We start from the raw sequence: 25,683 nt of genomic DNA, 5'->3' as shown, positions 1-25,683 counted from the left end.
AAAAAAAAAAAAAAAAGATCAGCAATCTGAGACTAGCAATAGTCTCATATTGCTAGACTGATACTGCTTGTCAAAAAAAATTTTAAACCAGGGGGAAATGGAACTTGTACACTGATGAAGGGGGGAGAATGGCAGAAGGTGCAGAGTGGGCAGAATGACACTGATGTGGGTGGGGAATGAACTTTGATGGATGGCAAATGTTAGAGGGTAATCTGAGGGAATTTGTATGCTTTTGCATTACCTTCAGCTTGGAAGCAAAATAAAGGGGAAATTGGCACAAAAGCACTCTCAGAAAACCCAGAAAAACAGCAACCAGAAAACAAACTGAGCGCTGAAGGAAGGAAAATCAATGCAGACCGGCAAGGAAAACCCAAGTGACATGCATGGTGAAAGTTAGGGAAAACACCCATCCATAATAGGCTTGACTCTCAGTTTCTGCCAACCATCAGATGATTATCAATCATTCAGTCAACTTGGGTACAATCAGAGGTAGTCCTGCTTCTGTGGCTTTGGATATCAAGACCAGTATAAGAACCAGGCAAAGGGTTGGATCCAGACTAAATTATCCACTTCCTTCCATTAATAGAACATAACTTTCTCCTCTTCTGCTACAGCCCACTAATCTCCCCCAAATGCTGCTTCTAGGAGATGGAGGACCCTCAGGAATGGTGTAAGGAGCAAATAGGGGGGTAGGCTTTGGCAGGAAGGAGGAATTGGTGGAAACTGCATCTCCCCTTCGATTAGGGGAAAAATTAGTTTGCATCCAACTCAGTCTCCCCCAGAGGCAACACCCAAGACAGGAAAGTATCTGTGCTGCTTCATAGATGCCAGGCAAGCAACTAGGGCTGGCTGGAAGACAGGCAGGAGTCCAGGTGGGCAGGAGGGAGGCAGGGTTGTTCAAGTAAGCAGGAGTCAAGCTATCAGAAGCCAAGGCAGTGCCTGCAGGCCTTATGGGAGCTTCCAAACTTCTGTAGGCTTATATGAGGGATCCCCAACTTTTCTGATGGCCTAGTTAAGGACCTGGCTGCTTTCAAGAGCTACTACGCTACATACATCATTGGGAGGTGCTATCAGGCTGCAGGCTGCTCAGGAGGTTTCTGGTTTGTTGGTGGGTGGGGGGGGGCGGATGGAGCCCAAACTCCAGTCCTAATTGCTGGAGAAAGATCATGGGGTCTGCCTGCAGAGTGTTCAGAGATCTCAGAATCTGAGAGGGATTCCTCATCATCTGAAAACCCTGCCTCAGCTGTAGAACTGAGTGAGTCCTGACAGTCTCCAATAAGTTCCTTTGCTTCTTCTTGTCTTCCTACACAGTTTCATGCCAAACCTTGAGAACCCAAAACTTATGTTGTTCCCCTCTGTCCTTCGGACACCTGATCCTTCTCTAGTCCAGCTTCAGACTCCTTCAGATTGTTCTCACCACCTAGTCTACCTTGACTCTACCTTAAGCCAAGTGTGATACCTTCCTTTCCCAGTAAAATAGAGAACTGAGCATTTAAAACAACCCAACAGGAAGCACTTTTCAAAGGTCCTCAAGAACAACCCGTTCTTGAATAGTTCTGTAATAGAGGGGTGGCAGCAGAAGGTGCTCTTTCCCAGGGATGTGCCCAGCTTTGTCTCCCAAAGTGAAAGTTCTCTCAGCATGGCCACAATAGTGACTTTACTTCCCAGGCAGAGTAGCACAGACTGCTTGCAAATCTTTTGAGTAGATGGCTTGAAGCCCTATTCTTCCACTGTGGCAACCAACATTTGAGACTTTTCTTTCCACCTGTCCCTGCTCTCCTTCCCTGCATTATCTGTAGTCATTGCAGGAATTTGAACTGATGGAGAACTTTCTGAAAAACAAGCAGGAAGGCTCTGAGTGCTGGGACCAACGGAGCTCAGTCAGTGTCCGTTCATCTTTCACTCGCCAAGAAAGGAACCGCTTGTTGTGGGAGGATGTCTCGGTTATAGAGGAAGATGCTACCAAGATCACTGCCCTAAAGTTGCGTCTGGATGAATCTCAGAAAGTGCTACTCAAGGAACGGGAGTGAGTGCTGCTTGTGACATTACTTCTTCTCTGGTCACATGATGGGGGGCGCATCTTGAGTATTTACAGTAAAGTATTTATTTTCATATGGGGAAGTCCTAACTGCTTGGAGTGCAGCTGTGAGCCTTGTCTTCTGTCTTTCTCTCTTTCAGGGATAAGCTGTCCCTCAGCAAGAACATTGAGAAGCTGGAAGGTGAACTGAGCCAGTGGAAGATCAAATTTGAGGAACTGAACAAGAACAAACAGGAAGTGCTGAAACAGGTGGGGAACCTCCAGGCCTTGGAGCCAAAGGCTGTCTTGACCGTGGCCAATCCATGTTTTTTTTTTAAGGGCACCAATTTAGCTGTGGTTGCAAACCACTGGACCTGTGTCACAGTCACATACTGCCATTACCTTGACCGGGAAAACTCTCCTAGCCAGCCTTGTCTGGGCTTTGGAGATGGGAGTGAAACAGGAGTGTTCCCGATCATCCAAGGTTTTACCTGTTCTGCTCTCTGTTACCTCTGCACATTGTAGTGCAGTGGCTAGAATGTTAGGTTTAGACAAGGAAATGGATGTACTGCAGGGTGAAGCAGGCCGGCTGTTGTTCAAAGATGACTTGATGCTTATTTTATTTATTGGATTTCTATGCATCTTTTCTATACTAATCAAAATGGTTTATTGTAAAACAATAGTAAGCTTTAATTATATCTCCCCTTTTCCCTTCTCCTTGCAGCTTCCGATATTAGACTCAGTTCTTAAGGCAGCATTAGGATCACTAATGGGCGGGTGTGTGTGTGTGGATTTAATACCTTTATGCATTTAAAGACTTTTGTGTGCATGTATTTAAAATGAACTAGCAGTAACTTTCCACTGTCAGTTTTTCTCTTGATTCAGCATTTTTGAGAAGGTGCGCCCATGTGCTCAGATTTATACATAATTGCATTTCAAAGCAGATTGTTCTTTACCCTGTTAAATATTTTAGAAGTATGTTGAAATATGTACCTCTGAGCACAAGGGGAACCCTTCACTGACCCTTTTAACCATGGGAGAATTCCCTATCAGCTCAGCAACCTGCAATTACCAGATCCAGACATGCTGAGGGACTTGCCCTCCAGCCCAGTCTCTCTTTCATTTTTTAAAGCACTTCCCTCCGACTTATTTGCAGTAGAGCATCTCTAGCTTCTCTTTTTCTTGCTACAGCTAAACATTCTTAAGGAGATCCATCAGGATGAACTGGGGCGCATCTCAGAGGATCTGGAAGATGAACTGGGAGCTCGATCAAGTATGGACAAGAAATTGGCTGAGCTACGGTCAGAGGTGAGAGGTTGGGGCACTAGGGGTGTGCAAGAAAAAAGTCATTTTTAAAAAATTTAGGTATATTGGACCCCCCCAAATTTTGGTATTTCCCGATGTATCCAAATGGTATTAGGGAAATAAGAAGGAAACCCGAATATATTCGGGTCCATAATACCCTATGGAAATATAAAAAGCAAGGGTGAGCAAAACCGGCCAGTGAAATGACTGCAGCCATTTAAACCTAACAGCTGATTGGTGGACCCCTGGGGCTGTCAGGTTTAAATGGTTGGTGGCAGGGGGGAGCAAGCAGTGGGGAGCAAAAAGAATAACTGAAATGCCTTACAGCTATTTTAACCTAACAGTGGACGGGCACACCCGCCCCACTGTTAGGTTGAAGTGCCTGTGAGCTATTAAACTAGTTAGTTTCTCTCCCCTCCACTTGGAAGCAGAGGGGAGTGAAACTGACCAGTTTAGCAGCTGAAAGGCATTTCTGCCTATATTGGATGGGTGCACCCACCTCGCTGTTTGGCTGAAATGCCTTCCAGTCATATAAGCCCTCCATTTTGCTGCCCCCTGCTTCCATGCCTTTTGACTTTGTGGGCTTGGTGTGTTTACTTAGTAGCTTGCCACCACACAAATCCATCTCAATAATTTTATGATAATTTCTTGTGATCTTTTCAGCCCATGGTACCCAGTACATTTGCATTTTGTTCCTATGAAAGAGGCTTTTACTATCTCTGGGCCCTTCTGATTCCAAAATCTCTGAAAGAATAGAGACTCTGTGTGTCTAAAGGTTTCCCTTCAGAATAATGGATTCTACAACCTCCTTTTGAAAATTAGCAATTGTTTATAGGATATTGATCCTCCAGAGCTTGGTAAGGTGCACATTGCCCAGGAAAAGTTTTTTAAAAAATCAACCCTTTGCCTGTCACAATACAGATTACTACTTTTAACAGTCTGCACTTGTGGTGAGTACTCTTGCCAGACATCGCATCACCAGCCAGCAATGTAGTAAGCTGTAATGTATACAGGAGGCCAGAGAAGTCCAATATTCTATTACACAGCAGTATATTGCAAAGAAACAGAATATACAATGGGGATATGCAAGTAAAAGTGTGAAGCTATGCTGCTGGAAGACACCTCAGTTCTTAGTGGTTTCCACTTAATTCTGCATACTCATAATCTTGGACTGAGTTGAAAGTGGGGGAAACTTGCCTCTAACCCAAGACCTGGGTTTATTAGGGACAAGGGTTTGGATTCGCCCTCTACAGTCATCTCTTTACTTCCTCCTGTATAAGTGAATAGTCATCATTCACTCTTGGGGGAAGATCATGAAGCTTTGCATTTAGTTATATTAATGAAAATGGGAGCAAAAGCCCCAAATACAACAAGCAAAATACCGCTTACGTTGGTTGCACTGTGGAGCTGTTGGTCTTAGGCCTTGTGCTCAATGTGTCAGTCACAGCCATTTGAGTTGGCCTTTAGCTAGGGCTTTTTTTGTAGAAAAAGCCTAGCAGGAGCTCATTTGCATATTAGACCACACCCACTGACACCATGCCAGCCAGAACTGCGTTCCTGCTCAAAAAAGCCCTGCCTTTAGCAACCAAAGGACCAGGCTGCCTCTTGCAGGCACTTTTTAGCAGCTGGCCTGACTTTACCTCTGTCCTTTATCTTCTGAAGATGGAGCGTCTGCAAGCTGAGAATGCAGCAGAATGGGGGAAGCGCGAGCGCCTCGAAACAGAGAAACTCAACCTGGAACGAGAGAACAAGAAGCTGCGGGCCCAGATAGAGGACCTGGAGGAGGTCTTGGCCCGCAAGAGGAGGCAGACAGCCAGTGCTCTCGACACCGATCTCAAGACCATCCAGACGGAGCTCTTCGAGAAAAATAAGGTGACATTCATTCAAGTCCAGGAGAAAGGGATTTATCTGTTAAAATCCTCCTGACACCTGGAACCTGTGGGGGCAGGAGATACTGAATGACACCTATTGGCTAAACTTGACCTTTGGTCTCCAGGACTAGGGGGCACCACAGCTTCATCCAGCTAAGATTTCTTAAATAGTTAACACGATCAAGATGGAACAGAGGTTGTGTACTGAGGTAGATGTACTTCCTGGTAATGTTTCCCATGAGAGAATATTGGGTGCGTTTGCCATGTCCACGATACAACATTTAACAATTACTCTTAATCTTAAGGGGTCAGAGAAAGCTGAAGTACTGGCATGTATTGAGCTCCATGAATAAAGAAAAACTTTCTTAAAGCCATCAGAGCTTAGTCATTTTTTAGGTTGAGGTACTGGACATGCTTAGTCCAAGATAAATTGGATTGGAACCAGTGTTCCCTCTAAGCTGAGTTAGCGTGAGCTAGCTCACAGATTTTTAGCCTCCAGCTCAAACATTTTTGTCTTAGCTCAGGAAAAATGGTCCCAGAGCACAGTAATTTATGCAGTAGCTCATGACTTTAATGCCAGTAGCTCACAAAGTAGAATTTTTGCTCAGAAGACTTTGCATCTTAGAGGGAGCATTGAAACACTATTCACAGATATCTAAATCTTTCAAGTTCTTGCAGTTTGTTCACACCCATCTTCCATCTTGTCTTTGGTTGTTTTGTTGACTTTGTTAACACCAGGATCTTAGATATAAGAATGCAAACCCCAAATCCTCTCAGGCCATCCCTGTCGAGGTGATTAGCCCTTTTGTCAGTCTTGGGGGCATGGAAGTACATTCTGACCCGTTGTATAAATGGGGGTGAAAAGCACTCTGAACTTGGTGATAATTTTGCTCCCAAAAACACAGAAATGCTCTGCCTTTTGGGAGGGCCTAAAGAACATCTAATGTCAGTACAGCTCTTGAGCTGGCAGCAAATTCCAAAAACTCCAAGTGAGCTGGGGCCCTCAGGAATGTCCCTGCCCTGAATTAGCCTGCATCTCATCCAGTCTGCTGAAGAACTGATCCCTGTCCTGCCCTGGAATACATACTTTGGAGAGTGAGGAGAGGTGCTGTGGCTCAGTAGAAGAGCCTCTGCTTTGCATATAGAAAGTCCCAAGTTCAGTCCCCAGCATCTCTAGTTAAAAGGAACAGGTAGAAAGTGATGTGAAAGACCTCAACTTGAGACCCTGAAGAGCTGCTGCCAATCTGAGTAGACCAGGGGTATCAAACATGCGGCCTAGAGACCAAATTAGGACCTCAGAGAGTTCCTATCAGGCCCCCGAGCAACTGGCTATCATCTGCTTCATTCTCCCTCTCTCTTGCTTCCTTATGCATAACAGCTTGCTTTGCAAGGCTTGCTCAATCACACAGGAGCTATAGAGCAAAACTTCTATTTTCTCCATTGGATGAAGCTCCTTCCTTGGGAAGGAAGGGGGGGAGGCAGAGCTTGTTTTGCCAGGTTCTCTCAATTGCACAGCGGAGCTACTGAGCCAAGCCTCTCTTTCTTTTGTTGGCTGAGGCTCCTCCCCCTTCTGGTCCCATGGGAAAGGAAGTCAAGAGCCAGAGCTTCCTTTGCTCAGTTCCCTGGATCCCTTGAGGAAAATACAAAGAAATCACCTTTAAGACGAAGGAGTGCTAATGTTTTATTTTTAATTTTTTAAAAGAATCTTTAATTGTGTTTGTCTGTGTTCTTTATAAAGTTTATATCTCTGCAACCTAATCTTAAACAGGAACACACACAGCCTGGCCCAACAACATCTCATTTATGTCAGATCTGGCCCTCATAACAAATGAAATCGACACCCCTGGAGTAGACAATACTGACTTTGAGAGACCAAGGGTCTGATACAGTGAAAGGCAGCTTCATATATGTTGAAGTGCAAAGCAGTTTTTCCCTTGCACTGAATAAGCACAGTTTATCTTCAGTCTTATAATATGGCAGCAAAGAAAGGACTGAAGGAAGGGGGGAGCTCCTCCCTGTAGAGCACGTGACCATTAGGCAGGAAAATGGCCTCTAATGAGCTCTGCAGAGAAGGAGCTCTCCCTGGAGTATTCAAAATACCAGAGTAGCTGTAAGAGAGCCTCTGATGGCTGGCCTGTATAAGCACAGTCCCGATTTGTGCTTGCACAGAAGACATTTGATGAACAACGGTTACAGTTAAGTGCGACACTGCCTTTTTCAACATATATCTAAGAGCAGGGAGTGTGGCTTCTTTCTATACTGGGAATGTGGCTTCCAGGCAAGGTGTTGTTTTTCTAGGGGAAGCCCAACTCATTGTTTCTCTCAGGAGCTGGCAGACCTGAAGCACGTCCACGGCAAGTTGAAGAAGCAGTACCAAGAGAAGATGGCTGAGCTGGCCCATGCCAACCGACGTGTTGAGCAGCACGAAGGTGAGGTGAAGAAGCTGCGCTTGCGTGTGGAAGAACTCAAGAAGGAGCTGGCCCAGGCTGAGGATGAGGTAATCCATTTTACTGTCCACCTCTCCTCCATCTTCCCCATTCCTGAAACCTTTATTTAGGGGATCCAGGTGTTCAGGCTGGGCATTGAAATCTCACTATGAGATACGGTTGCCAGGTCTGTCTCAGGAAATATCTGGGGACTTGGGGGTGGAGCCAGGAACAAGGTTGTGACAAGCATGATTGAACTCCAAAGGGAGTTCTGGTTATCACATTTAAAGGGAACATGCTCCTTTTGAATACCTTCCCTTCATTGGAAATAATGGAGTATGAGAGCAAGAAGATATTGGATTTATATCCCGCCCTCCACTCCGAAGAGTCTCAGAGTGGCTCACAATCTCCTTTACCTTCCTCCCCCACAACAGACACCCTGTGAGTTGGGTGGGGCTGAGAGGGCTCTCACAGCAGCTGCCCTTTCAAGGGCAACTCATACAAGAGCTATGGCTGACCCAAGGCCATTCCAGCAGGTGCAAGTGGAGGAGTGGGGAATCAAACCCAGTTCTCCCAGATAAGAGTCCACACACTTAACCACTACACCAAACTGGCTGTCACCTTTTGGGGAGCTCATAGAATTGGACCCCCTGGTCCAATCTTTTTGAAACTTGGGGTATTTTTTGAGGAGAGGCACCAGATACTATGCTGAAAATCTGATGCCTCTACCTCCAAAAACAGCCCACACAGAGTCCCAGATACCCACAGATCAGTTTTCCATTATATTCTATGGGGACCAGTCTCCATAGGGTATAATGGAGAGCCCAGCAGACATTCTCACACACACACACACTTTCTGATAACCCTGAAGTGAGGAAGAGCTCCAAACCAGGGGATCCCCTGCCCCCAACTGGGGATTGGGAACCCTACGAGCACATGTACAAAATTCTGTTGGAGCTATGCTGGTAGCTCAAATTCTTTTTCAGTTAATTTAGTCTTAGCCTCCTAGCTTCCTGCAAATATCAGTAATAAAAGCATTCACAGTGGCTCCTGACTGATTTCCTGGTATGATTCTGGGGGCTTCAAAAGCTCTAAAGAAGGAGTTTTCAACCTTTTGGGGTCTGTGGGCATCTTTGGAATTCTGACAGTGGTAGGCACAGTCACACATGGCTGCCGCACAATCTGTAGCCAACCACAAAATGGCTATTGTAGCTTAACGTCTGTAATTCTATAAAGATCCTTTTGCTGTGTTGGCCCCTATTACTGAAGCAACTTTGAAAAAAATCAGCACAGGCAATCAAATCTCCAGTGGCCAATTAGAAGCCTTGCTAGGCAAGAACCCCTGCCAGGCCCTGCACATTTTCTAAAAACACTTGACGGGTGCCAGGAGAGGTGTCGGCAGGTGCTGTGGTGCCTGTGGGCACCACACTGGGGAGCAGTGGTCCCTCTAAGCTGACTTAGTGTGAGCTAGCTCACAGGTTTTTAACCTACAGCTCACACATTTTTGCCTTAGCTCAGGAAAAACGGCCCCAGAGCAAACTAATTTGTGCAGTAGCTCACAACTTTAATGCCAGTAGCTCACCACATTGAATTTTTGCTTACAAGACTCCACAGTTTAGAGAGAGCATTGTTGTGGGGACCCCTGCTTTGTTGGGATTACAGCAGGCATACCTGGGAAACTCTCTTTTCCCCATAGCCTAAAGCTGTAGGGACCAAGCCCTGCTTAAGGCCTCCTCTTTTTGTCAGTCCCCGTCAATGATCACCTCTATGATGTTGTCAAGTAAGGTTTATTCATTAAATGAAGACGTTACAGTTTCAAGGCTGAGTCTTGGTGAAACTGAGCCCCCAGCCTCAGTACACACAATAATACCTTTAGTTCCTAGTCATTACATGGTCAAACTAAAAGCACCTTTTTCTCTACCAATGCAAAGCAGCTACCTTTCCCCACTTTGTTGAACCAGCTAGTGCAAGTTTCTCACAGAAGCGAAGGTAAGAATCTCTGCATAGTCTGACCTTCACAGGCTGGCCGTGCCGCATTCCCAGGGTAGAATTGGTTACTTGTGTTTGTTACAGACATAGTAAAACAGATTAGCAAGCAAGCCATGTAAGTTAGCAAAGAATAAATTTGAATGCGGCCTAAATCAAAATGGATATACTCATGGCAAGTAATGCATGGTAAGTGATACATGACAATAATCATTCTTCACACTTTGAGGACAGTTCAGTCGACACATCCATTGCAGGCCTTTTCTGAAATGCCCGCCCCTAAGAAGACTGCTTAATTACCTTAATTGTGCATCATTTACTACTTTGGGTCCCAACAGTGGTAGTGAACATCAGTACTCAACTGGGAAGCAGTTGCTGGTATCTGGGCGTGCCGTGAGAGTATTTGGAACAGATGGGGTGTGAGAATTTTGCTCTGTTCAGCTGTTACCCTCATACATCTTCTGTCCACTCTGCAGCTCGACGAGGCTCATAACCAGGCACGGAAGCTGCAGCGGTCGCTTGATGAGCAAACGGAACAAAGTGAGAACCTCCAAGTTCAGCTGGAACATCTGCAGTCCAGGTAGGGTGAAAATGGCCAAAAGACCTGGTAGATCTGCACTGGAGTGGGGGAGAAAGAGGAATGCTGGAACTGGAAGGAGACAAAACAGTAGTCGTGAAGTGCTCAGAATCTGCTGCACTCAGGGTCATGAAGTTTGAGGTGATTCCATACAGTTGTTGCCATTTCTCTACAAATCTGATGGAGTTTGCACGTGTAGGGTTTGCAAAGACACAAGGAAGGCACCATGGCTCAATAGCAGAGCTTCTCCTTGGCAAGCAGAGGGTTCTAGGTTCAATCCCTGGCATCTCCAGCTAAAAGGATCATGATGTAAATGATCTCTGTTTGAGGCCCTGGAGAGCCACTGAAGGCATCTAGGAAGGGGCCATGACTCAAAGGTTAAACATCTGCTTTGTATGCAGAAGATCACAGGTTCCATTTCCAGCATCTGCAGTCAAGAGAATCAGGTAGGAGGTGACGGGAAGTAACTGAGACCCCGAAGCAGCAGCATTGGGGCAGCACAAGCAGCACCCTCCATCAATTTTGCAAAGACTTCTATTGATTTTGCAAAGACCCCACCCCAGTTTCCCCTTTTAATCACAAATTTGGGCAGGGTAGCTGCCACGCCATCTGCCTCACCTCCTCCTCCCACTCCCTCCCTTCAGACTAATTGCAAGCACATATAAAATAAGCTTGCCCCATAGCCTTTTGGGACCCCCAAACTGGGAATTGTAGTTCTAATTCCCTTTGTTATGGTTGCAATAAGGCCAGCTGAAAACTACAACTTCCAAGGTGCAATGCGAGAACCCAAAGTTTTGCTGCTCCTACCTGGGATTCCCTCTCCCTCCCTTTACCCCACTGCTCATATTTTCTCTTTTTGATTGATTTGGGCCGATGCACACATAGCTAAGTCAGAGAGAGCCATCTCTCCTTGGATCTGCATCTGTGGCTGGGGGTTGCCAACTCCAGGTTTGGAAATTCCTGGGGATTTGAGGTATGAAGCCTTGGAGAGCCCAGTGTTTGGGGAGGGAAGGAGATTCACCAGAGATGTGAAACCGTTAAATCTGTGCTCCGGTCTGCTAATTAAGTTAAGGCAACCAAATTTAATTAGCGCCTATCCCCTGATGTTCCTTTAATGCACTCCCCCCAAAATTCCTGCCTACAGGGTTGCCCCAAAGTAGTCTGAGTTGGTGCTACTGAACTTGATAGAACAATGGTTTGACACACTTAAGAAGAAGATATTGGATTTACTTACAAAGCAGCTTTGTGTGTTCTTTTAATGACTTTAGCATTAGTTGACAAAGTCTGGTGTTGCAACTCATAGCAGTAATTTGTGCATAAAGAAAAATACTGTATGTGCAGCTGGATCTTCCTTTGAAGTATTCTTTGCCAGATCCATGACACTTGCTGAGGCAAGCCACTGTTCAGTTTTCAAAGCAGCTTGCCTCTTCAGCACCAGGAACTGGGGACAGCGGTTTCTAACAGACCCCTAAATCCAGTGTAGCTGAACAGAGCAATTGGCATACAAGGTGTAAATGAGCCTTGGGGATCTCCTTGATTGCCAAGTGTGTTTTTGGAAAGTTCCTCCTGTATCTTTTGAGGGTGAAAGTGGCATCTTCCTTTGCACCATCTAGCTTGGTTCACTTGCCGGAGATATCTAGAGGTATTTGTTCTGCCAGCAATGCTCTGTATTGCATGGCCCTCTGTATTGCATGGTCACTTAAGCCACAAGCACCAATTTGGAGATGATTGTTCCACCTCCACTGATATGTGTACTGTTGGACCATATGTGAGTTTCTCCTGTAGATCAACTAACAGATCTCTGGGGCCATTTTGAGTCAGGAAAATGATGGGGAGGAGAATCTAAACCCCTTCCCCCTGCATGGCATGCTCCTAATCAGAACTAGGCTCCCACACACCTGGGAATGTCACTTGAATCAGGGGACTCCCCAGCAATATTCCCTCTAAGCTGTGGAGTCTTGTGAGCAGAAATTCTACTTTGTGAGCTACTGGCATTAAAGCTGTGAGCTACTGCATAAATCAGTTTGCTCTGGGGCCGTTTTTCCTGAGCTAAAACAAAAGTGTGTGAGCTGGAGGCTAAAAAAATGTGAGCCAGCTCACACTAACTCAGCATAGAGGGAACACTGCTCCCCAGAGTACATCCAGTCAGCAAGACTGCTGGGGATTCATGGGGACATGAGGACTTTATAATGGATCATTAGGCCTTAAGGCAGCAACATACCGAAGATGGTGTTTGGACTGAGGCCACCTAGTTGGCTTATCTCAGATTGGAATCTCAGTTCAGCAATGACCTTCCCTCTCTTCTCTGCACTCACTTTTCTGCCTTTCGGGCCCTCGCATATTGCTGTTGCTCCTTCCCTTAGCCCCACTGCAAACTCAAAGCACCCCCCCCCCCAAAAAGTAATCCTTCTGTATTCATTTGCCAGCATAACGCAACATGCGGATCGGTTGTGTGTAAATTTTAAGATCCGCAGATGATTTAGCTCTGAGGTTTTAGCCCTGAGTGCTATTATAACGAGGCTAATTGGAAAAGCTCCTATCTCCTTGGATGAGATAAGCCCTCAGCTGAATTCTTTCCAGGAAGAGAAGACTGTGTCAAGGGGATGGAGAGGATATGAGGTGGGGAACCAGGTGGGTGAGTTTTCTTCACTGATAAATTGCAGGGGAGCATCAAGGGGAACTCTTCAAATTGCCGCAATTTGTCTCCCAGGGGCTTACCTGTCAGCAGCTAGCTGCTGATGCGGAGGGAGGGAGGAAATTTGAGGGGGAAGGAACATCATTCCTTATCGGAGGAGTGCAGTGATGAAAGGGAGAGGACTGAAGGGGAGTCCTCGGTCACCCTCCTGCCATCCTTCTCTGTCACTTTCATCCAAGGAAGGTTGAAAGGTTAAATGGGGGGGGGGGTTTCAGCCCCCTACCCAGCCCTTGCTGCTTAGACACTGTCAAGGTTTGACTCATGAAAACTCATGCTGGAATAAATGTTGCTAGTCTTCCAAGGTGCCACAGGATTCTTGTTTTATGTTGCTGCAACAGACTAACCCAGCTACCCCTCTGGAATGGTCCACAGTGGGACAATGCATCTTCCTGTCTAGAAGCAAGTGTGCTACAGGATCCCAAGAGATGTGATCTGGGACTCCTCGCAAGGGAGAGCTGGAAGAGGGGAGCTTCTTTCTCACTGTGCTTTGCACACCCACCACGAAAGCACCCTCCACTGGACAACCAGATCAGTGGCCTGTGAGATTAGTCTGTTTCGTCATATCCATCACACTAAGGCTGCAATCACACACACTAAATAATGCATTTTCAAGGCACTTTCAAGGCACTTTTCAACCGGATTTTACTTGTGTGAACTGGCAAAATCCAGTTGGAAAGTGCACTGAAAGTGGATTGAAAGTGCATTATTTAGTGTGTGTGATCACAGCCAAAATGTATCATAATGCAAGCTGGTGGAATCTAAGCTTGCCTAGTTGTACCATCCTAAATACAGTCGAGCCGTTTTCTTCTGTGGCCTTAGAACAGTGTAATGCTACTTTGGATTGCACTTCAGATGCCCATGGGTCAGCCTCTCTCCTTTTCTCTCTCTGCCTAGCCCTATCCCACAGGGTTCTCACAGGGATGCAATGGAGAGGAGGATCTTCACTGGGTAACCTTGGGCTAATCACTTTCTTAGTCCCTAGAACTTCAGGGTAAGGGGAAAATAAGTGTTCACGCAGGTAGTCTTTAAGGTGCAACTAGACTCTTACTCTTTTCTACAACTACCTTGCGGAGTTGTTTTGTGTGCAAAATAGTGAGGGACGGATGCAACATGCTTCCCTAAGAAAAGGCAGTTAAAATTGAGAAGATAGCTGTGGCAGAGATGAGTTACATCTAATGTTCCCTCTAAGTTGCAGAGTCTTGTGAGCAAAAATTCTACTTTGTGAGCTACTGGCATTAAAGTTGTGAGCTACTGCATACATTAGTGTGCTCTGAGGTCATCCTTTCTGAGCTATGATAAAAATGTGTGCGCTGGAGGCTAAAAATCTGTGAGCTAGCTCACGCTAACTCAGCTTAGAGGGATCACTGGTTACATCCTGCCCCCTCCTCTGCCATACCTCCCCCTCCCCATGTCTGTGGGCATTTCACCCCATCCCAGTTAATTTGCAGTATCTCAGCCAGAAGGGAGAGGCAAATATTTAGCTCGCTTTATCTGTGCTGTTCTTTTGATGTGAAACCCACCCACCCTGTACACACTCTCCCTTTCTCTCTTCTGTATGATTGACATTTTTGACTGTTCCCATCACATCTAACTTGGCTTTTAAGATCTATAGAAAGAATCTATTGATCTGACTTAAGCTTATTGCTATGTATGTCAAAGATGCTGACAGGTTGGGAGTCTTCAAAGACTGTTCCCAGGAAACAAGTTGGTATGCATATGAGAAAGGGGACTCAAAATAAGGCAGCCAGAATTGTAAAGTCAGTGTATCCATCTCTTTAGAGACTGAAATGAGGAACTGGTTTGAAGTAGTGGCTAGAATGTTGCATGATGACCAAGAGGATCTGGGATCATATCCCTACTCTGCCATGAAGTTCTCTGGGTGAGCTTGGGCCAGTCTGTCTCTCCACCTGCAAAGAGAGCAGTGCTTCTCACATGAGTTTTGTGTAGCATTCAGTCTGCTGGGCTCTTTGGTTTTTTTAATAGGATGCCTCTTTATTCCTCCCTCCTGGGAAAGGCCTTTCCCTTCTTTGTGCCTTTTACTGACAGGAACCAAGCCTGTTGTGTTGCCTAGCAACCGCCACTCATCTTTGTTTATACCCTGTCTTTCTCCACAGTGAAGACCAAAGCCCTTTTCATTATTCTCCTGTTCTCCTTTTTTATCCTCACAACAACCCTGTGGGGCAGGTCTGACTGAAAGTATGTGACTGGCCCCGCATCACTTAGTGAGCTTCCATGGCAAACTGGTGATTTGAACCTGGGTCTACCAGACCTTAGCATGAAGCTCTAACTGCTATACAATGCTAGTTTTGATATGGTGGCTGCTGTTGAACAAGAGCAAGCAGTCAGGCCTAGGTGAAACATGCAAGTCAGGTAGTCTGGTGGTTGCTGCCATGCCTGGTATCATGAGTCCTCCCTCAAAGGACAAAAAAGCCCTGATGGAAACCAAGCCTAGAATGTTGTGGTGGCCTAGTAAAGGTCACTAAGTGCTCCTGTTTCTTAAAGCTGCAGGCACTCCTTTTATCATTTGTGGGGGGTTTTAACCCCAATTGTTTTTTGTTTTTTTTAAATTTCAGATTTTTCTGCAAACATGGGCCATTTTTCAGGTTTGTAGAAAGATCTGTTTTGTCCGTTCATGACTCCATTTACTGGATTAGAGTATCCCCAGATGATACTGCATACAGTTGAAGTTGTCTAACCTGAAGGGGGGGAAAAAGAACATAGATGCAGGTGCAGGCAAAATGATCGAACAGATTGGAATACCTTCTCCTTGAGGTGTGAGTGTGGGGGGAACACCACTGAGAAGACAAAAGACAGAGGAATGGTCTGGAGCGAGTCTGAAGTTGGCCCCAAAAAGCTGTGAGGTGGATGTCTGTGGAGGCTCTTTCCTTGAGCATATTTCTCTTTGCCACTGGGGGGCGATGAAACTCTTGAAGAAGGACGGATCTGATTCCCCATACTAAAGAAGCTACCCTGAGAGCAATATCTCTTTCCAGAAGAAGAAATGACGGGTTGGGATCAGGTTAGAGCCACATGCCCAGCAAAGTGCCTTTAAGAGAGACTCTCATTTTTATTGCCTTTTAAAAGTTTTTTTTTTAATTTGCATGTGTGCTTCTCTAGCAATAAAATGCTGAGATGCATGCCAGACAGATCGATCCTGCGCCATCCAAAGAGCCTTTGAAGTGGAGGCAGCTGGGTATTTTTTATAAAAAAAAATGATTCTTATCTTCTTTTATTGGGGATGTTGTCATTAAATCATACGAGAATAATGGAGCCTCTTCCTTCCCCCCTCCCTAGCAGATCCCACCACCCTCTTTCTTTAAATAATTCATGCTTTTTCCCGTAAAAAGCAGCAGAAATCATTGCAGCTGAGGTATACCCCATTCAGGCTTTGTGGCTTTGGACTGGAAAACTAATGCATACATTTTTTCACTGGAGAATGCTGGGAAGATTAGGGTTAATTATGCTGGAAATGTCTAGTTGATAATACAAACGAGGCCCCCAATGAAGGGAGTAAAGGGTCTGGCCCCCTACCATGTTTTTATAAACTAGCATAGAATCTAGTAGCCGTGAAACTCCACCAGGAGAGGCCCAAAGTCACAAACAATCAGGGAAATTCCTTTGCACACTGTTTTTCCCAAAGCAGCAGTGAAATAATATCTAATGGTCCTTTGAAATGCCACAAAGCATCCCAGAATCCTTTTGGACAGAGCAAGGGATCCAAGATGCTCCACTTGGAGCATGTTTTCTGATATTGCTTGGGCAATAAATTGTTTTGAACTACATGAGGGTTAACAACATGAGCAGCAGTGTCTGCAGGACGAATGCAGGCTACCTTGTCTTCATGGCAGGAGCTGAAGAACGGAAGCAGATTTTGCTTTGCTTTTCAGTAACAAAAACCAACTCATACCTGTTCAAGGTACCCTCTTCCTCCCCACCCACCTTGCTTGCTGGCCTTTTGACGGGGGGGGTGGGAGGGCAGCCCAGGAGAGCCCCAGGCAAGCGATGCCTGCTTGGGCTGACTGGATTTCTAGCCAGCCCAAGCAGGCCTCACTCACCCAGGACTCTCCTTTCTTACATCAGGTTGCTTTCAGCTGGGGGGGGGGGCAGCATATGCTAATGAGTTCTGCTAATGAGCTCCCCCATCTAAAAAAGATGTAAACTGCTTTGTGGTCCCCACTGGATTGCAAAGGTGGGATATACATGAAGTGAATAAATAAAACCACTGTAGCCAGATTTTTCTGTAGAGTTCCATATTATCAGAGAAATGTAGCGGTGCAGAAAACAAGACTGAAATTGGGGTGTTTTCTAGAGTTGATTTTCTGTAATGCAAGCACAGAAAATAAGCAAAAATATATAATTTTTTAAAAAGCCTACTAAAGCTGATGTTTTGGGATGAATTAATCATACATTTATTTTCTCCCTCTCTCACTGGGAGTCAAGGCAGATTGCTCTTTTTCTGTTGAAAGAAACTGTTCCTATGCTACATACCAACAAAAGAAAAAACAGTAATTTGAAACTTACAATTTTATGTCCATTTGTTCATTTAATTTTGATATTTTTTCTGCTCCTGAAGGAAAGGTATTGTTTCTTTAAACCATAAAATAGCTCTTATGCCAAAATACTGCTAAATCTTTTATGGGTGTGTTTCCACTTTTATTTATTTATAATATTTTTATGTATCTTGCATAATTTATCCTGCCTCTCTATTTACTCATCTTCCCACATTTTCTAGCCAGTTTTCTCAGCATTAAGAGCTAGTTTGGAGGGGTAGGGGTTCAAAATGAAAGTAGGGTTATTTGAGAGGCATTTGGGCCCTGGATTCTCCCAGATTCAGAGTCTCCAAAATCTTGATAGGAGTTTGACTGATCCAGGAAGTTTGCAGTCTAGATTGCTCAATTGTCAGCAGGTGGCATATCTTGCCCTAGTACTTGGTACAGATGGGCAGTTACCTGATGGGGCCCATCAGTTTTTGAAGGGTCCACAGTATAATCCTGTCTGCTAGGCAGGCTTGTCACATGTCCAGTATTTTATTTTGCTACCCATTTCTTCAGTGCCTGAGTTGATTTCTGGTCTAGGCAACAAACACATCACTAATGCTAAATCAGACAAAGCACCATAAGAACATAAAAACATAACATAAGAGAAGCCATGTTAGATCAGCCCAGTGGCCCATCCAGTCCAATGCTCTGTGTCACACAGTGGCCAAAGCCCAGGTACCATCAGAAGATCCACCAGCGGGGCCAGAACTCCAGAAGCCCTCTCACTGTTACCCCGCCAGGCACTAAGAATTAAGAGCATCACTGCCCCAGACAGAATGTTCCGTCTATACCTTGTGGATAATAGTCACTGATGGACCATTGCTCCATATATTTATCCAATCCTCTCTTGGAGCTGTCTATGCTTGTAGCCCCCACCACTTCCCGTGGCACTGAATTCCACATGTTAATTACTCTTTGGGCGAATTCCTGTCTCTGCACCTGCTGTTGTTTTGTACCTTGCTGGTGGGACTCTCTTACCACTCAAATCATTTCCCTCTTCTGTTTTAAGTCCCTCTTCAATATTCAGTTCTTCAGCAAAGAAAGCCTCTCATGAACATCCCTAGTCCTTTGTGTGTACCCTCACCTATTTCTCCATTACTCTGTATCCCTTGGTTAATCCTTGCGGTCTTGTCACCTTATGCCACCCCACCCCTGCACTGTTTTGCCCACCTAAAGAGATTGGAAGCCATCTTTTGTTCACCACTAATGTTCTACTGATGCTAAATGCCAGCAAGATGTAGCAGAAGTCTTTTTTTTTAATGGCAGTAAGCTTAGTACCTGTTCTAATAAAGAACTTTTCTTTTGCTGTAGTCATGTAAAATATATAAAAACACACATCACACAGCATCACTGGGGAAAAGCCATGCAGATAATCCACAGATGCAGCCCTAAGGATTTATGACCTTGGCAAGTAATCATTAATGGCAAATAGTGAGGAAGACAAGCTCTGGTAGGACTAACGTCTTACTTCCACATTGAGATGATTCCCTATAGTGTACCCATTGCTTCTGCATTTGCCGTGGCAACCAAACATCCACACAGGTGTAGAGCATCCACACAGTGGAGCCACACTCCTAATAGTGGGGAAGAATGATGATTCAGTGGTAGAGCATCCACTTGGTAAGCAGAAGGTCCCAGATTCAATCCCCGGCATCTCCAACTAAAAAGGGTCCAGGCAAATAAGCATGAGAAACCTCAGTTTGAGACCCTGGAGAGCTGCTGCCAGTCTGAGTAGACAGTACTGCTTTGATGGACTGAGGGGCTGATTCAGTATAAGGCAGCTTCATATGTTCATATATGTTCATATGTTCACAGGTGTTTACTCTGGATTTTCCTTACTTTCTTGTCCCCACCTCCCCCCCCCCACACACACACACACACAAGGCACAACTGGAGAGCTCTTTGCTGGCTTCTTTTTTTTTTTTTTAAAAGGTAGTAACTACATAGTTGTAGTAATTTTAAAGAAGTCCACCAGTGGTATGGGACAGAAATAGTGGGCATAGAAAGATAACATAATGGTAATTGTGTGCCAAACTTGCAGCTGACTCACAGTGACTCCAGAACCCATGGGGTTTTCAAGGCAAGAGAAGTTCAGAGGTAGTTTGTTGTTGCCTTCCTCTGCATAGAAACCCTGGACTTCCCTGGTGGTCTCCCATCCAAGTACTAACCAGGGCTGACCCTGTTTGGCTTCCTAAATCTGATGAGATCCTGCTAGACTGGGCTGAGGGACAATAGTGCCACTGTGGACAGGGCACTTCAGAAATCTGTGCTTTTCTGACCCCACAGTGGGCAAACCCACTTGGACTCTGAACTTCCAAGAAAGTCCACAGCAAAGGAGGTTTGGGACTGTGGGTGGGCACAGATGAGCGGGGAGCTATCTGGGAATGGCAGTGGGTAGATGGTTCCCCCCACCAAAAAAAAAAAAAAAACTCAGGCTCCTGTTTGGTTGCAAAACTGGAGCAAAATCTCTGTGTGGAAGCAGCCCTTGATACTGGCAGGCCTTGGATTCAGCAGGAGCTCACAGGAGCACAGCTCCTAAACCTTTCTGAGAGTTCCACCTCCTCATCCCCACCTTGTCCATTGAATAGTAGGTGCAGCTGCATAACAATCCCTGGATGAGCTCCACCACCTATTTTTCTACAAAACGACCCCTGGATACTGAAGATTGCATCAGCTCGTCTTCCACCTCAGCTTGCCCTGCCCTTGCTAAAGATTCCGGATACTAATGTCTTGTCATTAAATACCCCGGGTTTAAAAAAAAAAAAAAAGGCTTTAAGCTATCTTTACTTGCTTGAATCAAAAAGTCTATTAAGTGCTGCTTGGAGCCTCTGAGAGATCGCCTGTCGAAATTCGCCTTTATCAGCACAGAACACCCACTTAGTTGGATGAAGTTTAGGCAAGGAAGATAACTATCGTGGTGCAGAGGGAACAGATTTATTTATATCTGCTGGGCTCTAATGGGAAAAGGATCATTCCTTGCTGAGAGCCTAAAGTGAAACAAAGGAGGAGGGAAATCTATGAAATATCGATTATCTCCGAAAATTGCCACTCCCAGAATAACTCCTTTTGGAACCTCTACTCCGAAGGGGGATTATCTCTGAAAATAGCTTTCTACACAGTTTGGAGGCAAGGGTAGAAAATGCACATCGCATCTGCCAACCTTCTTTCCCCCCTGCTGGGTGGAGGTCTCATTCCAGGGGGGAACCTTCTCTGTGGTCAGCTGAGAAAGGACGTTCCATTATAAGAACTTCATGCAAGCTGGCTGTTGGCCAAGAATTTGTAAAAAATGGGTTGTGGGTAGAGGGATAGAGGAATGTTGTCCACACAGGAATGTGGTAGAGCATGACTGCCTTTGTCTTTACAGTAAAAGTGCTTCAGGTGTGCTTTCCCCACCTGCCATTTGTCCTTTCCCAATCCATCTTCCTCTGCCTCTTTTCTCTCCACGAGGTTCCAAGTGTGAGTTTAGAGAAGCATTTGGAACTCTGTAGGAAGGAGAACAGCTGAGGAGGAAGGTGCAGTTTGGAACTGAACGTTGGCCAGCAGCACAAGGGTTAAACACACCCAGATTCTGCATCCTTAATAGCACATCCCCAAAATCAAGGACTGAAAGGATGTGGTGTGTGTTTCTCTGTGTGGTGTGATGCTTAGTTAACATCTGTGGCAATCATGTTGTTCCCCCAGGGGATCTGTTATTGTTCAAACAATCTTGGAGCAAGCCTTCAAGTTACACAGGACTCCTGTTCAGAAATGCATTGTTTAATGCAAAGATGATGTCCATGGCCCTCTGTCAGGATAAGAAGGAAGTGCTTCAGTCTCTTTAGTGCTGGAAAGGGACTGACCCACAGAATGGGTGTACATTCTGCCTTTGCAGCTATTAGGAGTAGCCTAGCTAAATCCTGCCCCTTTTCTGGCTTTGCCTTCTGGAAAGGATACATGGGTTGAAAAAATGCCATGAAAAAATACCAGTCCTACAAGGGGCACACAAGGATTTTGGATGGCAAATGCCAAGTAAGGTAGTCCCGCTACCAAAGCAAAGGCATGTTTAGAAAGGCCTCTTCTAATAGGTCAGGGGTGGCCAACGGTAGCTCTCCAGTTGTTTTTTGCCTACAACTCCCATCAGCCCCAGCCATTGCCCATGGTGGCTGGGGCTGATGGGAGTTGTAGGCAAAAAACATCTGGAGAGCTACCGTTTGCCACCCCTGTAATAGGTGGGTCTTCTGAATGGACTCCAAAAATGTTAGAATAAACTTAAATGGGCTCAAGGACCACATCTGTCATTCTGCTGATGTGGCCCCCATAACAGTTTGCCTTCCCCAATCCCATTTAACTCCCATTTCACCATGGTTGAATTCTAAAATTGGTGGGAACTTAGAAAATTGTCTTTTTGTTCTGGTGACCTATCAGCTGTTAAACTGATATGGATGAAATGTGACTGCCAAAAACATATACTACCATCCCTACCCACATCTACCCAGCCCTGAAGATGGTTCATTGGTTTGTGTGGAGTGTGGGAAGGGGTCCCTGAAGGACCTAATGAGATCCCCTAGAGTAGGGCTCTCCGGCATGGTGACCATGAGCCTTTTGACTGCCACTGGCACCCATCCTGGCACCCATCCTGGCACCACCATGTGTTTTTAGAAAGTGGGTGGGGCTTTTGCCCAGCAGGGCTTTTGATTGACCATTGCAGATTCAATTGTCTGTGCAGATTTCTTTGGCAACACCTCCCACCACAGCACCAGGATCTATACTGTGTTGACTGAACATCCACTGCAGCAGCCACATTGTGGCCGTGTCCACCACACTGGATCAGAATTCCAAAGGTGCTTATAGGTTCCAAAGGCTGGGGACCCGTGCCCTAGAAAAGAGGTGGAAGGAAGGAAGGAAGGAAGGAAGGAAGGAAGGAAGGAAGGAAGGAAGGAAGGAAGGAAGGACCATAGATGGGGAGGGGGGAGACGTGGAAAGAAAGCAACTTTAACCTTAAATGCATTCTCCAAGCTGCCAGCTGACTTGACTTGGAGAAGTAATCTAAGCAGAGAAATGCCTTCTCCAAGCCAGCTGATGGGGCAGTGAGGGCTTCGAGAGAGACACAATTTGGCCATCCCTCACTCTAAATCTTTTGTTTGATGCCTCCGAATTAAACTGCAGGAGGCTGTTTGAGCAAAGGAACCAGTAAAGGTGAGTGCTAGGGACTGTGTGCAGCTTTGACTTTGTGCTCATTTACTCTGGTCCTTTATGTCTCTCTTGGAACAGGCTTCGCCGGCAGCAGAGCATCCCCCTCTTCGGAAAAATCCGCAGTTCACGTTTTGAGCCTGACAACTCTGGCGATGGCACCAGTGACTTGGATGAAGATGAAGACTTGCAGATCCAAGTTCCTTAGCGACTGCCCGGCAGAGAGACTGGTGCTGGGGCAGGACGTTTATTCCTTGATTGGAGTGATGGCTTTTGGCCTCAACAAGGAGAACTTTTCTTTTGAGGGAGAACAAGACTTGGAGCTGTGGGAAAGCTGGAAAAGAGACATCTAAGCCTCTATATCCTGGTCTGGAACAAGACAACTTGGTGACTGGGACAAGATGGACTACTTCAAGAGGAAGTTGCTCGACTTTGCATAGTTCTCCCTTACTCACCAGCCCCATAATTCATCCCTGTTGTGGGAGTGTGAACATCACATGTTCAAGAGCACTAGGAACTATTTGCCTTTAGAAACCTAGTGCAGTAAACAGACCTTTGCCCATATTTCTCCTTCATTTCCCAGCCTGTCAACACCCTTTTGCAGCTGACAGACTCGTATTATTCCCCAACGTAACCCTCCCTTAGAATTCAAACACAGTACCTCATATCTCAGTCAGTATACTTTTGCATTTACATTAGGGGTAGCTAATGTAAATGCAATCCTGCCCCTTATCCAGCCTTGCCTTCTGGGAGTGAGAGGAGGATTTGATGAGCAAAACCAAAGTCTACCAGGGAAGAAACCAATGACCTCTCTGGTGTCACAGACGCTTCTAAGGTTGACATGTTGTTCACAAAGCTGTGGGCAGTTCATTTATTGTGTTGGGTCAGAAGACACGTGCACCCTCAGCACGTGTCGTTGTGAAAGTGGCCTGCTTTTTAGTTTAAGCCCAAAATTCACATCAGACAGCCTTAGGGTAAAGGACTTGTCTTTCTTTCACCACCTTTTACTCATATACAAAAGGAATTGGTGGTTTAGGTGCTACATCTGGCTTCAATGGTATCCCAGTTTCAGCAGCGGCCCACACAAACAGCAATGTAAGATATCTTTGACAAAGTGGCAAGGGAACATTACATAGTTGGAAAAAGCATGGAGACTCCAGAGAGAAACAAGGATTGCTGAAGGGAATAATGAAGTTATTTCAGCTGGTGAATTAGCAAACTTCAAGCTGACAAAGTAACATCAAGCATTTGGTAATAATGCTAGAAAGCCCACTAAAAGGAGTCCAGCATTCCAAGGTGCCACAGATGGTGGGTATGCAAAAGGCTTTGCAAGAAGGTTAAAAAGCAAGAGATAGTGTTCCTTTGGAGCCAGTCCAGACAAAGGTCCAATTCCCAAGACAGGAGCTTAGGCAGCAGGTAATCTAAAAGTAATCCGAAGGCAAGATCCAAAGGACAACACAGCAGATAAGCTTCTGCACATACACAGGTGGATGTGCATGAAGATGCCTTCTGCTGAACCATTGGTCTATCAAGGTCAGTCTTTTCCACTCTGACTGGCAGCAATTCTCCAGGGTCTCTGATAGCCAGCCATCTTTCACATCAGCGACTACCCAGTCCTTTTAAAGTAAAGATACTAGTGTTGGACCCAGACCCTTTTTCATGCCTAGCAGATGCTCGTGTCCCTCAGGAATAGCCCCACTCCCTGGTTTGGAGTGAGTACATTTTTGGAACATATTCTGGTGCTGGTGCTAGGGCAAGAAACTTGGATTAACAAATAACACCCCCCCCCCCCAGGCTTAGAACAAGGGAAGAAGGCAAGGGATTGAGCCAGGTAGATCCTTTGATAGGAACAAGGGAAGAAATGAATATTTCCAAATAAGGGAACAGAGGGGACATGTGCTTGGAGACTATATTGGTCCAATGGGTGATGTAGCTTTCACAGCTCATATACCATATAGTCTTAATGACATGATTGGGACATATATATGATATGTAGCACTCTGGAGAAAAAACTAACCCAGCTAGGTCTTTTTTTGTGGCAAGAGGCACACCAATTCATCACTGAGAGGCCTTGATTATCAGTTTGATGGCCCCATACTGGGTGAGGCTCATATTCTCTCCGGACTGGCTTTTTCCTCAGTGACAAGAGGAGGCCTGACTCTGCTTCCTGTGTTTGCTTTCTTGGCTCTTTTGTGGTAATGTGCCAAAAGCTGGCCCATGCACAGACGGGGAGAGGGAAATCGTGTCCTGTGTTAAGATGGAGGGGAGGGAGTGGAAAATGAAGCGAAGCCCTCTGTCACAAACAAGTCCAAGCTGCGAGGTGCTGCTCAGTCACCTCATCTTTGCCTCATGCATAGAATGGTGCTCAAATAAAACCACCTGCCCGGACAGGGTGAAGCAAATCCAGGAGAAAAGAGCTCTGAGGAGATATTTTCTTCCCTCAAGTGCTCTCTCAGTATATGTGTTTGTTTGTTTTTGTGTATAAATATGTGTGTAGATGATTTTTGTAATATAAATACTGAGCTAACTAGGAGTTCCTGCTACAGTTGGCAGTGGCACTATACACACTGTGGCTTTTTTTTTAAACTCTGGCCTTGTGCTTTTGAAGTCTCCTGGTTCTTGTCATGCTGCTTTCTCTCCACCTTAGCTTCAAACCCCTTTTGCAAAAGGAAGAGGATCATACAGGTCTACCTTACAAGGTGGTTGTAAGGATTCTAACACAGTACTCCACATGAGGTATTTTGAGCATTGCTGGTGGTGGAAAGGGCCATCAAATTGCAGCTGATTTATGGCAACCCAGTAGGGTTTTCAAGGCAAGAGATGTTCAGAGGTGGGTTGCTGTTCCCAGCCTTTGTGTCATGACCCTGGTCTTCCTCGATGGTTTCCCAGCCAAATACTAGCTAGGGCTCTCCCTGTTTAGCATCCAAGATTTCTTGGACAATACCAATGGACTTATATTTACCGCTCAACACATGGCCTACCCCATTTATATTTGGGACTATCTACTATCACCCAATGCTGTGTGTACATTATACATGGGGGTGGGTGGGGATGACATGCCCAGCTTCTATGAGGGCTCCTGTACGGGCACCAGTGGTA

At 45.6% G+C, this 25,683-nt stretch overlaps 1 protein-coding gene across 2 annotated transcripts in view; it reads left to right on the top strand.

Annotated features, from left to right (window-relative positions):
• The window catches only part of CCDC102A (coiled-coil domain containing 102A), a 47,648-nt gene extending 24,503 nt beyond the window's left edge, over positions 1 to 23,145 (top strand). For both annotated transcript variants that reach the window (XM_060254289.1, XM_060254290.1), the window contains 7 exons: positions 1,800 to 2,026; positions 2,179 to 2,287; positions 3,209 to 3,325; positions 4,985 to 5,194; positions 7,520 to 7,690; positions 10,082 to 10,185; positions 22,666 to 23,145. In XM_060254289.1, coding sequence (XP_060110272.1) covers positions 1,800 to 2,026; positions 2,179 to 2,287; positions 3,209 to 3,325; positions 4,985 to 5,194; positions 7,520 to 7,690; positions 10,082 to 10,185; positions 22,666 to 22,792 — 1,065 coding nt within the window. In that variant the 3' untranslated portion in view covers positions 22,793 to 23,145. The remainder of the gene's footprint in view (positions 1 to 1,799; positions 2,027 to 2,178; positions 2,288 to 3,208; positions 3,326 to 4,984; positions 5,195 to 7,519; positions 7,691 to 10,081; positions 10,186 to 22,665) is intronic.
• The last annotated feature ends 2,538 nt before the right edge of the window (positions 23,146 to 25,683 follow it).

The sequence above is a fragment of the Heteronotia binoei genome, chromosome 14 (assembly GCF_032191835.1).
Source record: "Heteronotia binoei isolate CCM8104 ecotype False Entrance Well chromosome 14, APGP_CSIRO_Hbin_v1, whole genome shotgun sequence".
In the NCBI taxonomy this organism is placed as follows: Eukaryota; Metazoa; Chordata; class Lepidosauria; order Squamata; family Gekkonidae; genus Heteronotia; species Heteronotia binoei.
Note: the sequence above shows the minus strand (reverse complement) of the source record. Positions and strands in the feature narration are given on the sequence as shown.